Source organism: Phoenix dactylifera, chromosome 14, assembly GCF_009389715.1.
Source record: "Phoenix dactylifera cultivar Barhee BC4 chromosome 14, palm_55x_up_171113_PBpolish2nd_filt_p, whole genome shotgun sequence".
NCBI lineage: Eukaryota > Viridiplantae > Streptophyta > Magnoliopsida > Arecales > Arecaceae > Phoenix > Phoenix dactylifera.
The window spans coordinates 11,445,747-11,463,908 of NC_052405.1; the positions used below are offsets into that span (position 1 = coordinate 11,445,747).

Genomic DNA, 18,162 nt, shown 5'->3' on the forward strand with positions numbered 1-18,162 from the left:
TAGTTCTCCATTTTGCAACAACTCTACTGCTACGATGGAAATGTAATGAGCCTACTTCTATAATCTTTTTTATTTTTATTTTTTTTAAATTTATTTAAGACTCGAAGGGGGCAAGTCCCCGTTTCCATCTTATACCCATCTCATCCCTTAACATGGTAGAACCTCGAGAAACAAGCGCTGGATTGCTGTTTTCATATTTCTAAGTGGAATCAATTCAATTCTGCAAACAAAGTCCCAAAGCCCTTAATCCCTGCACAAGAAGGAGACGTCCACAAGATTTAAACTGAAATCACTTCCAAAAAATCCTGATCCAAGAAGACCTTGTGTTGCTACGACATCGATTCATTCTAAGATTACACAGAGAGAGAGAGAGAGAGAGAAAGAAATCATGCTTCTAATGGAGATCTCAAAGCTGCCGGTCGGCCGCCGCGGCGACGAGCGGCAGATACGGCGTCCTCCCCAGGATGCAATTCGCGAGACTGTAAAAGAAGCAGGCAGCGGAGAAGATGAAGATGGCGTCGTAGCCGAGCTCGAGGAGGCGGAAGCCGAGGCCCCTCGACGGCACACCGACGACCCGCTGGACGAGCACCGGCAGCGCGAGGAGGACGTCGAGGACGACGGCCTGCATGGAGTTGAACCGGACGAAGCGGTCGAAGGCCGGGTTGCGGACGACGCCGAGGTAGAGGGCGAAGAAGGCGACGAAGCTGGCGTAGGGGAGGGCGCGGTAGGCGGCGACGAGGGGGAACAGCGGGGCAGCGGCGGCGGCGGCGACCGGGAAGCGGGCGAAGAGGAATCGGGCGTAGTGGAGGGAGTTGAGGAAAGGGAGGGAGTAGGCCAGGGCGGCGAGGAGTCGGTCCGACGCCGGGACTGCCGGTCGGTACGACGCCGAGATGGTGTTCGATCTCGGGACGGAGCGGATCGCGGCCGTCGATTTGAGGCGGAGGGGGATATGGACGGTGGGAGATGGGAGGAGGGGGCGAGATTTTGGTAGGGTTTGGAGAGGGGAAAGAGGGGAGAAGCGGAGGAGAGAAAAAGTCGCCATTTTTATTGTCTGGGTTTGGGAGAGAGGGGGTTTAAATAGGGGGCATTCTGTGGGGGGTGATTATTGGCCGTCTGATGTTTGAATATTTCGATCATAACCGTTGAAATTGTGGATTTGGATTGGATGGTCTCCAGGATCTCGTTGGCGGGATCGGGACAAAGATAAGAAGGGTTAATGGGTCACCACTCACCATCGAGAAGGGAATGGGGGATAGAGAGGAAAGGCCTCATCTTTTGGGGATCTCTTCTCCAATTTTGTGTTAAAAGTTGGAATTTGTTTTTCCGCTAAAAATGGCGATGAAGGCTTCCATCAGTGGGTTGAGCTTAGCTTCACCTTCGTCTTCTATGGCTTCTCCTTTGCCGAGGGTTCTCGTCTCTAGACGACTGCTCGGGACCTCATTTCTTAATGGTGGAGGTAATTTCTTCTGCCTTGTGTTCTTTTTGAATTTCTGTTACCTTATTGGACTGTGAGAAATATCAATCGACTCTGCAGCAACTACTTATCTTTTTCTGTATTTGGTTAGTGTCGAATTATTTGATAGTCTTCGGAGAATAGCAGGGGTCATGAATTTGCTCCAAAAAAGAATGGTGAACATAGTGCTAGAGAATTTGCTCAAAAAAGCGTAGTGCTGACCTTATTGTTACCCTTTCGGATCTCCAGTCATGTATGCCTGTTCTGCACAGTTCCTAGGCTGCATTAACATTAATAATCAGTTACCAACTGATGAATGAAGTGGATATCATTCATGTACTAGAGACTGTAGTGCTACTGCCGTGATATATTGTACATCAAAACAAAGTCTCTGTCTCTCTCTCTCTTGTGTTCGTGCACGCAAGCATGTATGTGTGCATGCTTGTGTGCACATATGCACATGCACATGAAATTCTGCGCGACAGGGATTTCTAGGGCCAGTTGGAAATAGTTGCAAATGATTGTGCACCACTAAACTTGATTTTGTTTGAGGCCCAAGGTTGATGGGACTGGTCTGAAGATCAAAAGATGACTAGATATTAGTGTCATGGATTCCTTTGTTTGAAATTTAAAAAGGGACCCGGCATGTTCCATTAACATTTCTTTTTTGGGAATTTGCTACCTTATTATCAATAGTAGATCAATGATTGTGGATATCCCAATGTCTCAACTTTTATGAGGCATAAAATTTCATTTTCATTTTCCAGCTCAGTTGTGCATCCCTTGTGAGCTTGGTTCTAATTGATTTATAGTACATTTGACTCACTAAGACATGTTTTTATCAATTTAGCGAATACTGAATAGGTTGTTCTATGCCTGGAAGCGAGCTGGTTAGGTTCAGCAAATGGGTTACATACCCTAGTCTACCTTATGTATGTTAGTTCAAGTTAATGCTACATATGCATCCATTTTTCGGATTTTATAGCTTGCTAGTGGTATCTGAATTCTTGCCTCATGTTTATGCCTCACAGTGGGAGCATTGAAAGCCAAGGGAGTACAAACATCCAATATCAAAAGAGTAAAATGTCATAAACACGGTGCCCTTGGTGCGCAGATGAATTTATTTGATCGGCTAGCTAGGGTAGTCAAGGTAAGATTAAGAAGTCCCTGTCACATCACCATGTGATATTCCAGGTGCTTTTTTTCTTTTCTTGTCGCTGGTAGAAATAATTCAGTGTACCTGTTTCATTGCAAAAATCTAGTCATATGCAAATTCAATCTTGAGTTCCTTGGAGGATCCAGAAAAGATTTTGGAACAAGCTGTGCTGGAAATGAATGATGACTTGACAAAGATGCGCCAGGCCACAGCCCAGGTACATCAGTTTATTTCTGGTAGTAGAGATGGTATTTTGCTCTCATAGGCACTTAGGCAGTCCATAACAAGCACATACCCTTTCTCTGAGATGATATATCGTTCTGGTTCCAAGTTGCAGATCAATTTAATTTTTTTTCACCTACACAGCTGCATTGTCATTCCTATAGTCTCTTTTTTGAAAGATTTTTGGCCATCTCTGAACTAGTTCACGAAATTGCGAGGAAAGAACTTGACTTCTTCCCAAGTGGAGCCAAGCCGAGGCTAACTATCTGAGGATGGAAAACTTCTTCTTCTTCTTCTTTTAATACTGAAGAAACCAAGAGTCCACTCTTACTAGTATTGCATTATCAGACTAACTAACACATGACTTCTGCATAGAAGGATAAAAAGGTATTGAGATATGTATCTTGTACATCTTGTAAATGACATGCAGTTGCCTTTGGACTCTAGTTTTATACATGCATAAAAGGTATATGCATGTCTAGTGTGATGCTCATATGTATTCTGTCCTGTTAAAGAAAGTATAATGGCCCGAAGTTTCGTACGCAGATGTGAGACATTCATGTGCAATATAATTCCAATATGAATTGTATTACCTGTTATATTGTATTTATGTTAAGAACTTGGTAATTACTGTACCAAATGCACCCTCATTGTGGTCTTTGCAGCCAGGTGTTTAAATCCTTTTTGATTGTACAAATTTGGTTCAATCCCCTATTCATATTATTAGTCATTCCAACTTGTTCTCTTCAAGTTTCATGACACTAGGGTAACTAGACTAGAGCATGAGATCATAATTTTCACAAGCTTCAAAGATCTACCATGTGAGATCATCATCAAATCCTTCCCCAATTTCCCTGCCATTAAACAGCCAAAGAGTTAACGTAGCATGTCCAACGTTCATTTTGGCCTCCTTTTCTTTATAATAAGACCTTTATTGCTATTTTCTCACTTATGAATTGGTTTATAACTGAACCAATCCAGTTTGATACAAGTTTCTGTACATGATGGAACTTCCACTCTGCTTCAAATCTTCCAAGAGACTCCTCATTAAAATTTAAGACCCTCTCCATCCAATTAGTGGCCTTTTGTTGAGCTTTGCATTTCTTTTTTTTGGCAATCATGTTGATTGGTCTTTGGTGTTTTTGGTTGCTGGATCTTTATTCTACCCTTCAGGCAATTTCCATATACTTTCCTATCATGCCCTAGCATGGGGTGCTCTTGTAGCCTCCGTGGGATAACCAGGAAAAAGAAAAAAAGCCTTGGTTGGTTGCTATTTATCCATTGGCGAGGACTCCCCTCTATTTGGTTGATAATCTGCGTTGATATTTTGTTGGCTGCAGTAGAGAGAAAATCATTCCTGCAGGCAAGGAAGGAATTTCTCTTTTTTGGGGATGGGCAATTATCCGCACTTGGCTTTATAGGTGCAAGTAAGGACGTGCTCTAGGGTAAGATGGTATGTTTGCAAGGTAACCAGCAGCAAATAATCTTATTGGCCTGATCTTAACCTTCCATGCCCTCTTTTTAGTCTAGTTGAGAAACTTGAGGTCATCTTTCATTGTTTTTGGTTGACTGAGTCTTGATACCTGGCCTCTCTCAATTTTGTTTGCATATGGTTGCTTATGGGCTTCAACTACCTCTCTAATTCATAGGATGTGCTTTAGGATCATCATGGGATGATTTTGCCCTCCACTAATTAGAGATGGCTTGTTTGCTTTTGCTTATCTTTATCTTGCCTCATTGGACTTAGTAGGGTGCTCCTTTCCTGGATTTTGAATTTCCTTCCTTGCAACCTTCTCTGGGCCTGGCTAATCTATGTGATTGTTGGGTTTAGGGCTGTAAATAAAATGGCTCTGACTCTTAGAAAGCTCATTTATCAGGAATCAGCAAACTCAAGTTGCATGTCAAGGCTCAGCTTATGTCCAAGCCATGCCTGAACAACCTCCAACCTGCAAAATTATGCAGAAGGTTGATTTGGATGAAGAATCTTGTTCAAGGGACTATTTAGTGAAGATTAGACACTCATTATTCACCTTAGCTCAAGGCTTAGGTAGGCTTGTGCTTGAGCCAAGATGGAACACCCATTTCATACAACTGGGTCAAGCTCAAACAGCCCAAAGATCTGCTGGGTTTGGCTCATTGTAGCCCCAGTTAGTTTGACACATAAATTTATAATTTCATATGCCTCATTCGTATAATTTCATATCTCAAAGGCCTTCCTTAGACTTAAGCTTTTCCATGTTTCTTGAATCGACCATCTCTTCTGGTTCATATATCTTTTTTGATGAACTTTCTGGTTCATATATCAGTGAGCCTATAATTTATCATGTCTTGTACTCTCAGTCTTAACCTTTACTTGGACATTCTTGCGTCATGTGCAGAGCTGAGTCACAATCAATTTGCATCTGCTAACCTGCAGATTGTCTTAATATTGTAGTCTATCTTGGTTCATCACTTGATGGTTGCATTGCCTTTTCATTTTTTTCACGTGTCATTTCCTCATCAGATTATCTCTGCTAACCTGAATCATCAGATTTTCTATCCGTTCTAATGTCATATGTTGCAAATCTTCTACCTGGAAATTCTTTCCTCATTACAGTGCATGATTCTTCAAATCCATCCATGTTTGCTTCATACATATAAAGTTTCACCCAATCATTGCTTCCAGCCTGCTTCTTTCTTGTGGAATACTCTCCATGACCACCAACTACCATTTATTTTGCTGCTTTTGGTGTTTGCTGTTTCCTGACATAGTTTGGCTTTGGTTTTGCATCTGTAGCTGACTTGATGATGACAGTACTTCATTATTAACTGGTTCATGGTGCCATTAATCTGCTTTGGTTTTGCATCTGTAGCTGACTTGATGATGACAGTACTCTCCATTATTAACTGGTTTTGCGTCGTTGCTACTCTGTAACTCGTCTGTAGCTGACTTGATGATGACAGTACTTCATTATTAACTGGTTCATGGTGCCATTATTCTGCTTTAACAATCAGGTCAACTCTTATAAACACAGCCTATCGAATTTTACTCTAATGCTTCCTGGAGGTTGGATTATGCCTTTAGCCACTTCTATTAGATTGCTTTCATTGCTACGTGCACCATGCTTTATGTATCTCTGCTCCCTTTGGTTTTTACTAAACAACAGACGTTACAGACCTGTAATTTCACCCCTTTTCACATTTGCAGTTGCACTGTTGATTCTCCCAATGCCTGCTTTCTAGTACTCACCAACAGCTATCTAGGCGGTACCTTAGCTCATTATCATGACATAAACAGTTTGGCCACCTATCATCCTTGAATCTTGGCTCTCAAATATTGTCCTATGGGATGATCCTTCCTATGTTCCATGGTCAGTCTGTACATCTTGCTACACACTCTTTGTAAAAGATCAGTATAAGAAGATATTTGGCACAGCATTATGAGACTGGATTTCTCCATTACTTCTTAGGTTTTATATCTTAAACCATTCTGGCATTCTTGTCCTTTAAAAATTCACTAAATGCAAAATAAACTGTTTGGGAAAATGGTGAGAAAATGCAGAAAAAGCATTGCTCTAAAGTTTTACTCGTTATGTAAGGGATGCTCTCACATACTTTACTGCTGGCTAAAAGCACGAGGTTATTTTGGTCAAAATTTCGAGGAGTAACGAGATATGTTACTTTAATCAGGCTGGCTAAGGTGTTGAAGTAGATATACCTACCTATGTTTTGCAGCGGTTCATGTTGGAAGGCACTGTGGCATGTTGATCAATTATGGTGTGTTAAATGCATTTGAACTTTACAATCATTAATATAATTTTTAAGCAGTGTTCGATGGGTACAGAATCTACAGATATGAGAATTGGATTTGGACATATCCAAGTGTTTGACTTGGTAAGAGGAAAAAGAAGAGATGGGGATACATAGGATGACATATAAATTTAACTAAATTATATATTTGTACCTTTAAATATTATCTATTTGAATATTAAAAAGAAGATGTTAAAAAGATATTATTTGTTAAGATCTTTTAGTATACAAGTATCTCATTCATAGCTACCAATTAAGTATATTAGCAAAATACTATTTTGCAAAGTTGTTTCAATATCAACATGCTTAACAAATATTAAAACATAACAGCTACTCACTCCTGATATCAAATTAGAGAATAACTCATTGTTGGAAGAGTTCAACTCAATTCATTGTTGGAAGAGTTCAACACTTTTCCAATCTTTAAAAGTGGCTATCACAGTTCTTAAGTATTCAAGTATCTGATATATCCAGCATGGATATTTGAAAATCATTGTCGTTCCTTGTCTTGATTATACAAAACATCGGTTGATTTAGTCTGTAAACAACTTTGATTACTCAGGCCCAAGTAAATTGATGAGAAAAGGTTTGATGGTTTAATGTTTTATGATCAAAATTTTATAAGGGTCATCACGAACTTACATGTTTGTGCACATATTTACTTATATTTGAAAATTTTGTACTAAACATATCTTCTGACACCAAAATATTGATAATAATCCAAGACTCTTATGAATAATTGGCATATTCAAACTAGAGCTGTATGATTTACCAATTAGAAACTTAGGATGGATGATGTAAGATCTATTTAGATTGACTAAAATCACTAAATATTTGATATCTAGCCCCAATATTTCTTTCTTTTCTTTGTAAATACATTTTTGTATGTTAGTATGTACTTGAGTGTGTTAATGTGCACATAGGTCCATATATTTTATACATTTTAAGTCCCTTCTTCTATCTTGTAAAACAAATCTTTTCATACTTCCTCCAAATGTTCAAGGTTATAGCATCTCAGAGAAGGCTGGAAAACAAATACAAAGCTGCACAGCAACAATCTGATGATTGGTAATCTTACCTTTGAAGTGGAGTTCTACTACTATACCAGTAACCAAATATGTTGCATGCCAAAAACCTGGAAGTCTTGTTCTGGTTGCAGGTATCGTCGGGCACAGCTTGCTCTTGCGAAAGGAGATGAGGATCTTGCCCGTGAGGCTCTCAAGAGGCGTAAATCTTATGCTGTAGGTATCTCCTAGAAATTCTGGTCAGTTATAATTTTGATGTGCACCACTTTTCATTTACTAGCATTGTTATGATTAAAACTTACAAACATGTCTCACGGAATTGGTCATATGTTTTGTTTTCTAGACTATCATGATAGCAGTAAGATGCAAGCTTCAAAAATTTTTTCATCACAATGAAGAAATTTTTTGGATTTATAAAAGTGAAATCATGCTTTCTCGCCAATTATGGAAATATTATAGTCTGATTATGGGTTTGGCTTTTAAATTGTTTCATCACCACTATTAAAAATCATGTTATGCTAATAAAAAGAGAGTAACAGAAGTGTTTAACGTGGTACCTTGCTGTTCTGATTGAAACTGGTCTACCTGGTTCCAGTCCTAGGTCAGACAGTTGTCTCCCAAATAGTCACATTTTTCCTCAAGCATGTCGAGATCCCTGTGGAAAAGATAAGCTTATAAGTTGATTATTACTATAATATATTAATTTTGTTAAATCATTTTGATCACTTCTATATATTTATATTTGAATTATTGATTATTTTCTTTTAGAACTGGCTAGGCATGGTGCTTCTGCAACGACTGCTGCAAAGGCAAGTGGTTTAGGATGAAATAAGAGGGTGCCTGTGAGAATTCTTGTGTTGAATCTTAAGATATGTCAAGTTTTAAGTTTTTTGAAATTTATGAAGTGCAACTTATCCCCTTTTGGGAGATGTATTGCTATATGCCTACAGTGGCTCTATGGTTGTCAATGGCCATGCTCAACTTAGTAGCCGAAAGGTCTGCCCTGAAAAATTTCGAGTCCAGGTTCAAGACTTAGGCATATTTAATCAAGAACCTCAGGCCGGGGGGCCGGGCTTATTTTGGGCCAGCCCGGCTTATGCCTAAGATTTCAAGAATAGGTCAAATCAGCCTGGGCCCGACCCTTCTCATTGGCACCCCTAAGTGGCTTAATGACTAACCCCATAATGAGATTTTGAAGAGTAGGAATGTATGAACTATGAAGTAGCACTCACGTTTAAATCACTGATATATGGCAGCATTCTAATGCTTCTCCTTTAATCATGTAATTTTTGTAAAGTATCTTACTTGTTGCGTTGCTAAAAAATCTCAGCTTTCCCTCTTTCTCGTTATCCACGGCTCAATCTGCTGTACAGTTGTTGGATTTCCTCATTATGGTAGATTGTCAATTTGTGTTTTTGGTCGATTGTATTAGATTGCTAACACAAGGGCCAAGAACAGTAGCTCGTATCTTCTCCATCTTTGACTTGGGGAATACATCATTTTCTTACATGCCAGCGTATGTACAAGCACATGTATGAATATGTTTGCATGTTTGCATGTGTTTGACTCCACTGTGCATGTATAAAGGTAGGCTGCAAGCCTCAATTGGTTTAACTATAAAAAGGAACACTGACATATTGTTTTGTAGAAAAGTATGTTATGAGTAGGGGTTAAGGTATACACAACTCTTTTTAAACTAACATCCATCTGATGGCATTGATTTTAGAGACTTTGATCTTCAAGTATGCCGAGGAAGGTTTGTATACGATAGAATATGTATATGCATGTGCTTATGTTTTATTTTAATGGAGTAATATAATAATGCACAAAGTTAGTTATTCTATAAATGGTTTTCTGATATTCATGTGTGGCAGTTTGAGGGTCTGATTGTTTTTATTCATTCTTTTCAGGATAATGCAAGCTCTTTAAAAGCTCAGCTTGATCAACAGAAGAGTGTGGTTGACAATCTTGTATCCAATACTCGGGTGAGTACGGTATCCATTACATAATTCTGTTACTCGTAAACCTGTGTTGCCACCTCTCCACCAGCCTTCCACCCCCTGCCGCCACCCTGGCCCTGAAACTTATTTATCCTTGCTTTCATATGATGTTGTTGAATTTAATATTTGGAATCTTAGATGGATTAAATTTAATCTTTAACAAGTATGACCTAGAGTATTTTCTGTAACCTTCTTATTTAGCAGGAGTTATGTATTTCATGCATAGCCTTTTCAGTTCCCCGTTATCCTTTTTGGTAGGCCTCAGTTTTCCTATGGCATTATCCACTGCTAAGCTGAAGGATATATCTCATTGAAACATTCGGACATGCTCCACCTTACTTTATTTGCAAATCTGTACCACTGGGGATCAAAGGCAACATCAGAGAGAATCTCCACCCCCCGCAGCCACCCCCCCCCCTCTCTCTCTCTCTCTCTCTCTCTCTCTCCCCATGTGATTAGGATGCCCTTGAACCAGTTGCATCATACTCCTATTGACATGTGGTGAATGTGCAATCTAATGGAACACTACAAAAAGATTGCCTCTTTTACTCTTATTTTTGCATCATTTTTACAATTTATGGTTGAGTGGTCTATTCAGAAACTTGAATGCTATAGTTTATTTAATGGAAGCAGCTAATCTTGAATGTTTCCATGAGGGGAAAGAGTAAAACAAGGATAAATATTCCTATATTTGACATTCTGATGAGTATTTAAGGTCTGCATGTATGAGATGATTTGGCTAAGAACTATAGTTATTGCTTCCTAGAGCTAAATCTGTGTGGGGGAATTTGAGGAAACTTTGTGATGGGGTTATATTGGTGGTATGCATCAATTAAACTTAACTAATCGAACTGTCTCTACCCTTTCTGATTACATTGTCTTCTAGTTTATCTCCTGGTTAATATCCTCTTATTAGGTGCACAAAGTTTCTAGTTTATCTCCTGGTTAACTTTAGAATATGAATTTTGATACCACTTATTTCAGATATCCCACCATCTATACAATACATTAAAGGATAGTCCAGTGCTCTCCCAGGCCGCCAAGTGTCATCCATTGGTGCAGCCGCCATGTGTCAACAATTAGTTATCCATGATAATGAAGTCCAGCACAGATTGCTTTTTCTTCTTCTTCTTCTTGGAAGATCAACACAGATGGCAAAAAGATGTAGCAATTTCAAGATCATTACATGCATGTGTGCTGTGTGCCAATATTATGCTAGGTCTTCATCTATAAGCCCAAGAAGGTTGTCTAGGGCTGTAGTTATTAGTATTTTTGATATTAGAGAATTTTAAATGCTTGAATTGTATAAGTTGTCACCTGCAATGTGTCATATAAATTTTTGACGAGGACTACAAGAAATTTGTTTCATGAAAATTCAATTGTTTTGATTACTGTTTTCAGTTCTGTATCTCTAATATCTGGTTTTGGGCCATGCATTATATTGATGATTATCTGATTTTAATTACTCTGATACTGTTTTGTGTAGCTTTTAGAGAGCAAGATGCAGGAGGCCAGGTCAAAGAAAGATACTTTGAAGGCTCGTGCACAGTCAGCAAAGTCTGTTCTCTATTCTGGTCGTGTTGGTAGTATTTAATTTATTTATTTCTAATTTGGTATGATACTTAAAAATTCATCTTTTGCCTTAGGACTGCAACAAAAGTGAGTGAAATGTTAGGAAATGTCAATACAAGTAGTGCTCTTTCAGCATTTGAAAAGATGGAGGACAAAGGTAAGCTCTTTGATCTTTTAGTAGAATTCTTATGGTAAATTATTTAACACTCTTCATCTGCGGGAAAATGATTTTTAAAGTCAAAACTCCAGCTACAGCTGAATCTAATCAATTAGTCGATACATTAAGCAAGAATCTTGCAGATTTGCAATCATAGTGGATGTTTGAACCTGAGTGGAAGGTAAACTATGTTTACCATGGCTCATTAGGTTGACAAAAACCATGCAAATCTGATATGGGGGTTGAAACCCACCTTACCTGTCAAATCGAGGTTTCTGAGTTTCATACCATCAAGGTAAGAGATTAGGCTTTTTAAAAGCTGAAAGTACTCCATGTTCTTTCTTTGCATGGTTATTTGGCCTCATCGACAGTGCCTTTCATACTTTTTCTGATTAATAAATATGCCTGGGGAAAGCAGCCTATATTTTGGTTGATACTGATATATTTTTCCATCAAAAGTTAAGAATTTGTACCACTGATTGTCATAATAAGGTCATGTAGCTTGAGTTAAGGTAAAGGCCACACCCATGTTCTCAGGAATATAATCCTATATGCTAGAAGGTTGGTTATTTATACTGGCTTGAGTGTTCCTCCAGATCTCCCCTTCCCATTCGAGGTGTTATGTTTGCTGTATTGCTAAAATTGAGACTGCCAAATTTCCTTGGGTTATTGAAAAGTGGAAGGGGTACAGAGGGATAATCTAGGATCTCAAGGCATGTCTTTTAAGTAGCGGCGTTCAGGGAGGGCCTGGAGCTTCCTCATATATGATCAGTGTAGGGAGGTTTGGAGTGTGCTTGGAGAAAATTATCTGACCTTTACTTTTGACAGTTATGGCTATGGAGTCCCAAGCAGAGGCTGTTGGCCAATTAACCAGTGATGATCTAGAAGGAAAGGTAGTTTTTTTTCTTTTCCCTGGGTACAAGTCTTGGTTAAGCCAGCTCAAAGTTATTTATATCTCTAACACACCCTTTTCTTGTTTGTAGTTTGCATTGCTTGAGAACTCGTCAGTGGATGATGATCTTGCAAACTTAAAAAGGGAACTATCAGGGAGCTCACCGGTAAATTTTCCTTATCTTGGATCATGTTATGCTGAAGTATTTTTTAAAGATTTTTTTGTAAGTAAAACATACTGTTCTTGGTCTCAAAAAACTACTAGATTGCAAGGTTGCACTCTTTCTATTACAGTGTTAGTCTTGTTGCTAGATTTTCTTTTTAAATATCCCTTGCAAATTGTGAGCAATTGTTAATATTATTTATAGCATGCTAGTAATTGTGCACGCGCAATACATGTTTAAGGTAAGAGATAAGAAAGAGCAAGTGATTGAGTCCAACCAGTTTAGGAGACAATTCAAGAATCCGATTGATTTAAGAGTTGAAGGAATTAAGGAAATAAATCGAATCCAGTTAGTTTGGAAGTTTTATGTAACAGGTTCAATCTGATCCGGAAAGTGGAAAGAGCGTATGTGGTAGTTAATTATGCCAAAGCTAATGAGTTATTTAATGTATTTTTAAGATAAATAGAAGGGGTATTATGGGTATAAAAATTGATAGATGGAATCAAGAGGGAAGATTGCTTGATTTCAAAACTGACATTGTTTATATATAGTATACATCTTGAATGCCTTGCTGTAACTATTACACGCTTAGGGCTTCTTTGGATCGTTTGTATTTCTTATTTTTTGCTTTTAAAAACAAAATCATAGGAATCAAGGCAAAAACATGTTTGGCACTATTATTTTTATTTTCAATTTTTAGAAAATATTTTTATTATTTCTAGAAAAATGAAAGTCGAAAAATATAACTTTCACTATTTTGAAAAACAAGAAACTTATATCTTTTACTGCCACCATCAAAACCATCTCCACCATCGCAGCCATCACCGCCACCATTGCCGCCACTACCATCTTCACCTCCACCATCATTGTTACCACCCTCATCTTTTCCGCTAACACCCTTGCCACTGCCGCCACTATCATCTCCACCACTGTCACTGACGCTACCGTCGACACTGCTACAAACGCTGCCACCGCCACCTCCACTACTTTTGCCACATTGATGTTGTTATCAAAGCTGCTGTTGCAACACCACCACGATCATTGCCACTCCCACTATATTGTTGGTTCCCCCACCACTGTTGTAGCTGTCGCCACCAAATCATTGGGATTGTTGTTGCTGCCGCCACCACTTCGAACACCTCAACCATCGTCATCAAATTTATGTTTTTAAAGTAATTGATTATATCAAATATATTTATATTTTTAAAAATTTAGAAGTAAAATAGGAACAAAATTTCTATTTTTCTATTTTCGATTAGAAAAGCGAAAGTGATATCTAACTGCATCGTAATTTCATAATCTAAATTCTGACATGAGTAAGTTGGGATTAATTTCTACAATTATTCATGTTAAACTTGTCATGCTCCCGTGCATCCACAATATGAAAAAGTGGATTTTAGAAAAATAAGGAATTCCTGTATTTCACCATTTGTTTTTGCCTATGTGTACAAGACCATCTAATAACCTCCAGCTTGTAAGGCAGTCACAAACAAATATTTTTTAATTTTATCATCATTGTGTTTCCCAAATTGCATCTGGCATTGAGATTTTTTGCCATTTTATTGTGAGTATGCCTGTGACCCTGAGCAGTGAGCAGTTGATGATTTAATAGACACCAACTAAATCATGTGCTACTTTTGTTCCGTCAAATTAAAAAGCTGCAATTATTTATTTTCATTATTTCTGGTGCACTGTTGTATTCCCTTTTTAATCTTGGAGCTTTTCTTCATAACCAAGTGAGTGGCATTACTACCATCTGTTTACATGATTCAGCGGGTTCCCACCTTTTTGGTATATATCAAAACTTTTTTTTTCCCATTTGACATTATATGACACATGTAACATTTTTCCCTTGCAAGTGTTTCAGTTTGGTGTTCTCAAACCATGAGTCATGCAAAGCTGCTTTCTTCCTTAATATGTATTTTAATTTTTTGTTTGTAGAAAGGGGAGCTCCCTTCTGGTAGAACTGTTAGCAGCTCAAGCACGGGATTGCCTTTCAAAGACATGGAAATTGAGAAGGAACTTAATGAGTTAAGAAGACAGGCCAAGGAGTACTAATGTTATCTTTTTTTTCTGTGTCTGGGAAGCTTAGCTTTAGTGCTCTTTAATTAATCAAACTCATCATCAAGGAACCTGTTGTTGCTCCATTGAAGTTGAGAAGTGAAAGATCGCAATATCTGTTGGTTGCCAAAATTGTGGATAACTTGGTTTTCTATGCCCATAGCTAAATGACTGTACATAGAACCTATTTATATATATTCTTCTATGCTTGATATTCCGTATTCCATCATTCAAAAATATCCAGGCTCAAAATTCGACTTGAGATCGATCAAACTTTTATATTAAAATTCGAACTCAAATCAATTAAAAAAATACAATATTGAAGACCGACTCGACGACGAATATCAATCAAGCCATACTTTAGCTCGAGTTCGAATTTGAATTTAAGCCTCGGTCATAATTAAAAATATGATTGAAACAAAACATACAAACAAAAAGTAGCCTATATATTATATTTTAAAATATTAAATTAATAATATATATTTTAAGTAAAATATAATATTATCAAAAATATATCTACTCAGGCTTTCAAAGTAAGTATTTTGCTACTCGATTTGGGTTCGAAAAATTGTTCGGGCTACTTGGGTTCGACTCGAGTTCGGTAATAGTCGAGTTGAGCTTAGATCCGAGTCAAGTATAAATTCGAGTCAAGCTCAAGCAACTCGTGAGTTGCTAAGCTTTTCACCTACGCAAACCTTTCCTATGTATAAACCTGAGACACAAATTGGGTCCGGATGAGCAGGAGGACAGCAGCAGTCAGATACAACCTCATTCCAAAACAAGCATTTGCTGTGCCAGTGAGAACTGGTAAGACTGCATGGTCATCTGCCACGAATCATATCAACTAATTGGCTGGTCGGCAGGTCAAAGATCATGTGTCCATGCTAGCTGAAAATGATCTGACTATCTCACTGCAACCATGTTTGTATTGCATCTTAACTTCTCTTTAAATGGAACTCATTTCCATCCAATTTCTTGAAGTATTGCATGTCTCTAATGACACTTCGGAGCATAAGTGATCTAGCTTTCCATCTAATGGACTCCCCTTGAGACATGCCATTGATCACACCAACCTTCTCAGCATTTCAGTTTTGCATTGTTTTTCTTTAGCCCTTGCTTAAATTTCTAAACATGCGTTAACTTTGATCTCATGGTATCCTTTTCGTTCTATAGGTTACTAAAATAACTTAAAATTTAAACAAGCTGGTGAACTTTGTTTTTGGTTCAATTATGAGCACGTATAAGCAATCAGCAACCTTTTATCACGGCATGAAAAGTGTTGGTTTGTGACCTTGGAGCTTGCTTATCCTTGTCGCAAAGCTAATCCCGGAATCCGAGCCTTTAGACTAATAGATTCGATATGTTGCAGAGAAAAAACCCTAGTGTGGACAACCATGACTTCAGAAAGGCATTGTAGTCACCCCAAAATTTAGTCCAGTCTCACACGGTCCAAAGACCTACGAGGGCCACGGTCATTTTAAAGTGTCAGCTTTTGAGCTTGGAATAGACTAAGTATATCCTTTCTGATTCCTTGATCTGAAACAGTCTTCACTGTTGCAATTTAATTTGGGTTGCACCAAGGGAATTTTACCAGAAGAGTTTATTTTTATGAAAATTATCTGCTTTTATTTTTTTCCCCCACCATTTCCACTTTAATACATCATTATGTCCCTGCTCGCCATGATTACAGTAAATATATCGACCTATATAGTACTATAGAAAAAAATAGTTTTTTCGGTCTGTGATGTGTCGAGTTAGAAAAAAGCGTCAGCAATTTAGTCACCGCGCTAGTGTCATTAGAAGTTAAACTAAAATGACGTTTATAAGCATCATCGAAAACCAAGGATAAACAGCCAGTTCTAATTTGTAAATGTGTTTATGTGCATTTGAGGGTTCTAATTGCATCATTTAAGGGTTGGGAATTGGGATAATAAAATCCAAGCTATAAGATTTCTGAAGAAATAAAATACATTATTACAAAAAAATAAATAAAGCAAACTTTTCCTGTAATGCCCATGACATTGATCTATCATCAAAATAGATTTTCGCATGCTGTCCTCTAAATACCACCTATTTACTGTACAAACCCCACAATGGAGATCCATGCAAGAATTTTGAGACAAATATGTAATTCATAACGTGCCATCGAATTTGATCCACAAACTAACTGCAGTTTTGAGTAGTATTAGCAGTTTGCTTGAATCCAGTTGGATCCGATGCAAATGATTATGAGATTTTTCTATTCTTTTCATAGAATGGCTCTGAGATCTGTGAACTAAGACCTCAAGATCCGCGCCAATGCTTCCATCCAAACGACAAGTATGCTAACGAAATCTTGAGACTGTTTGCATGGTGTTTACGTTAGTAGAAATTGGACATTAATTCTTTGGTCACAACAACCAATGCCAATTAAGCTATGTCCAAGAAAAATAGCATTCCACTTAGGACAAAGCATGCAGGACCATCACTCACATGCATTGCCATCAAAATATTATTTCACCATAGCTTATATAAAAACCAAACTAGTCCTTAATTATCGTGCTAACTCCCATGCATCAAAAGACGAGCCATCTCCTTTTCCACCGGCACGACGAATTCCACCAACTCTTAGTCAACACGGAACCCTTCGAACACATGCACGCAGGACCAACTAAAACACGCCAAGAGACCCTTATAAATATAACCTCATTTGAAGGCATCCCACCACCAGTCCAAGTTCCTTCCGAGTCCCAAAGCTCAGCACCACCAAGTTCACCAACCCCGTCCAAGTAACAAATGAGCTTCTTCACCGTGAGGGCAGGAACTCTCTTGCTCATCATTCTTATTATCGTCTCCACCATTGCCATGAGCTCCAATGGAGTCGCTGCCACGAGGCAAGTGCCGGAGGGTAGGAGGAGGGGCCAAGTGGCTGAGTTCTTCGATGGCATGAGCTATTTGGTGTATCCGAACGTCTACGAGAAGGCGAAGTCGACGATGGCGTGCTGGATGGCGAAGTTGGCCGCCGGGCCAAGCCCCAAAGGCCCCGGTCACTAGTCCGGCCAGCGGCGGAGACTACGTAGAGGGCCGGCCAGCTTCTTGTATAGCAGTTAATACTTTGAAGTATTTCAAAGAGAGGAGGAGGAGGAGAGATGGCTCCATGTAAAAGCTAGATGTGGTTTTTTTCTATTTCAGCATCGCTTGTTCTTGATCTGATCAAGATCTACTCGTTCTATATATTATGCTAATTATCACCTTTTTCTATTAACTTTTTGTCCCTATGGGCAGGGGGCTTCACTCCAAATAATTTGAATTATATAATTTTATATCAGAAAAGATTTCTCTAGACATTGTTAACCCTATTTTTAACTATTTATGCTTTTGGGTAAATTCAACGTCGTCTTAAAGCCGTGTCTGCTGGAGGTTCAGATTTCCGATACCTTCCATGCTAATTATTTATTTAGTTATTTCTAAATCAGAATCATGGTTGATATGTATGGTTTATTTAATTATAATGCTTGCTGATATCATTATTATCTCTTCATGTGCATATGTAAGATGGGAGCCATCAGGGTTGATATACATTGTTTATTTAATTATCCCGGTTATTGAAGTCATTATTGTTTTCTATGTGCATGATTTTGACTGATTATAAGAGGGATGTGAAGCCTGATATATACAATTGACCTTTTTTTT

At 38.4% G+C, this 18,162-nt stretch overlaps 2 protein-coding genes across 2 annotated transcripts; one reads left to right on the plus strand and one right to left on the minus strand.

Annotated features, from left to right (window-relative positions):
- Positions 1–268: 268 nt before the first annotated feature.
- LOC103715978 (protein TIC 20-II, chloroplastic) lies at positions 269–1,062 on the minus strand. Its single transcript, XM_008803792.4, has one exon. It carries the CDS (start codon positions 1,040–1,042, stop codon positions 407–409), a length of 636 nt encoding a protein of 211 aa, XP_008802014.1. The 5' UTR covers positions 1,043–1,062; the 3' UTR covers positions 269–406.
- Positions 1,063–1,203: 141 nt separating this feature from the next.
- Positions 1,204–14,711, plus strand: LOC103714722 (probable membrane-associated 30 kDa protein, chloroplastic). The gene is made up of 11 exons (XM_008802096.3): positions 1,204–1,456; positions 2,485–2,603; positions 2,716–2,826; positions 7,624–7,688; positions 7,780–7,861; positions 9,556–9,630; positions 11,132–11,202; positions 11,292–11,374; positions 12,203–12,267; positions 12,358–12,432; positions 14,371–14,711. Exons 1-11 carry the CDS (start codon positions 1,333–1,335, stop codon positions 14,485–14,487), a joined length of 987 nt encoding a protein of 328 aa, XP_008800318.1. The 5' UTR covers positions 1,204–1,332; the 3' UTR covers positions 14,488–14,711.
- The last annotated feature ends 3,451 nt before the right edge of the window (positions 14,712–18,162 follow it).

Excerpts from the sequence above, each read along its gene's own strand:
- LOC103715978 (XM_008803792.4), bottom strand. The coding sequence starts at position 1,042 with ATGGCGACTTTTTCTCTCCTCCGCTTCTCCCCTCTTTCCCCTCTCCAA.
- LOC103714722 (XM_008802096.3), top strand. The coding sequence starts at position 1,333 with ATGGCGATGAAGGCTTCCATCAGTGGGTTGAGCTTAGCTTCACCTTCG. Across the intron at positions 2,827-7,623 it reads TGCGCCAGGCCACAGCCCAG|GTTATAGCATCTCAGAGAAG; the intron begins GTACATCAGTTT and ends CAAATGTTCAAG. Across the intron at positions 7,862-9,555 it reads AGAGGCGTAAATCTTATGCT|GATAATGCAAGCTCTTTAAA; the intron begins GTAGGTATCTCC and ends CATTCTTTTCAG.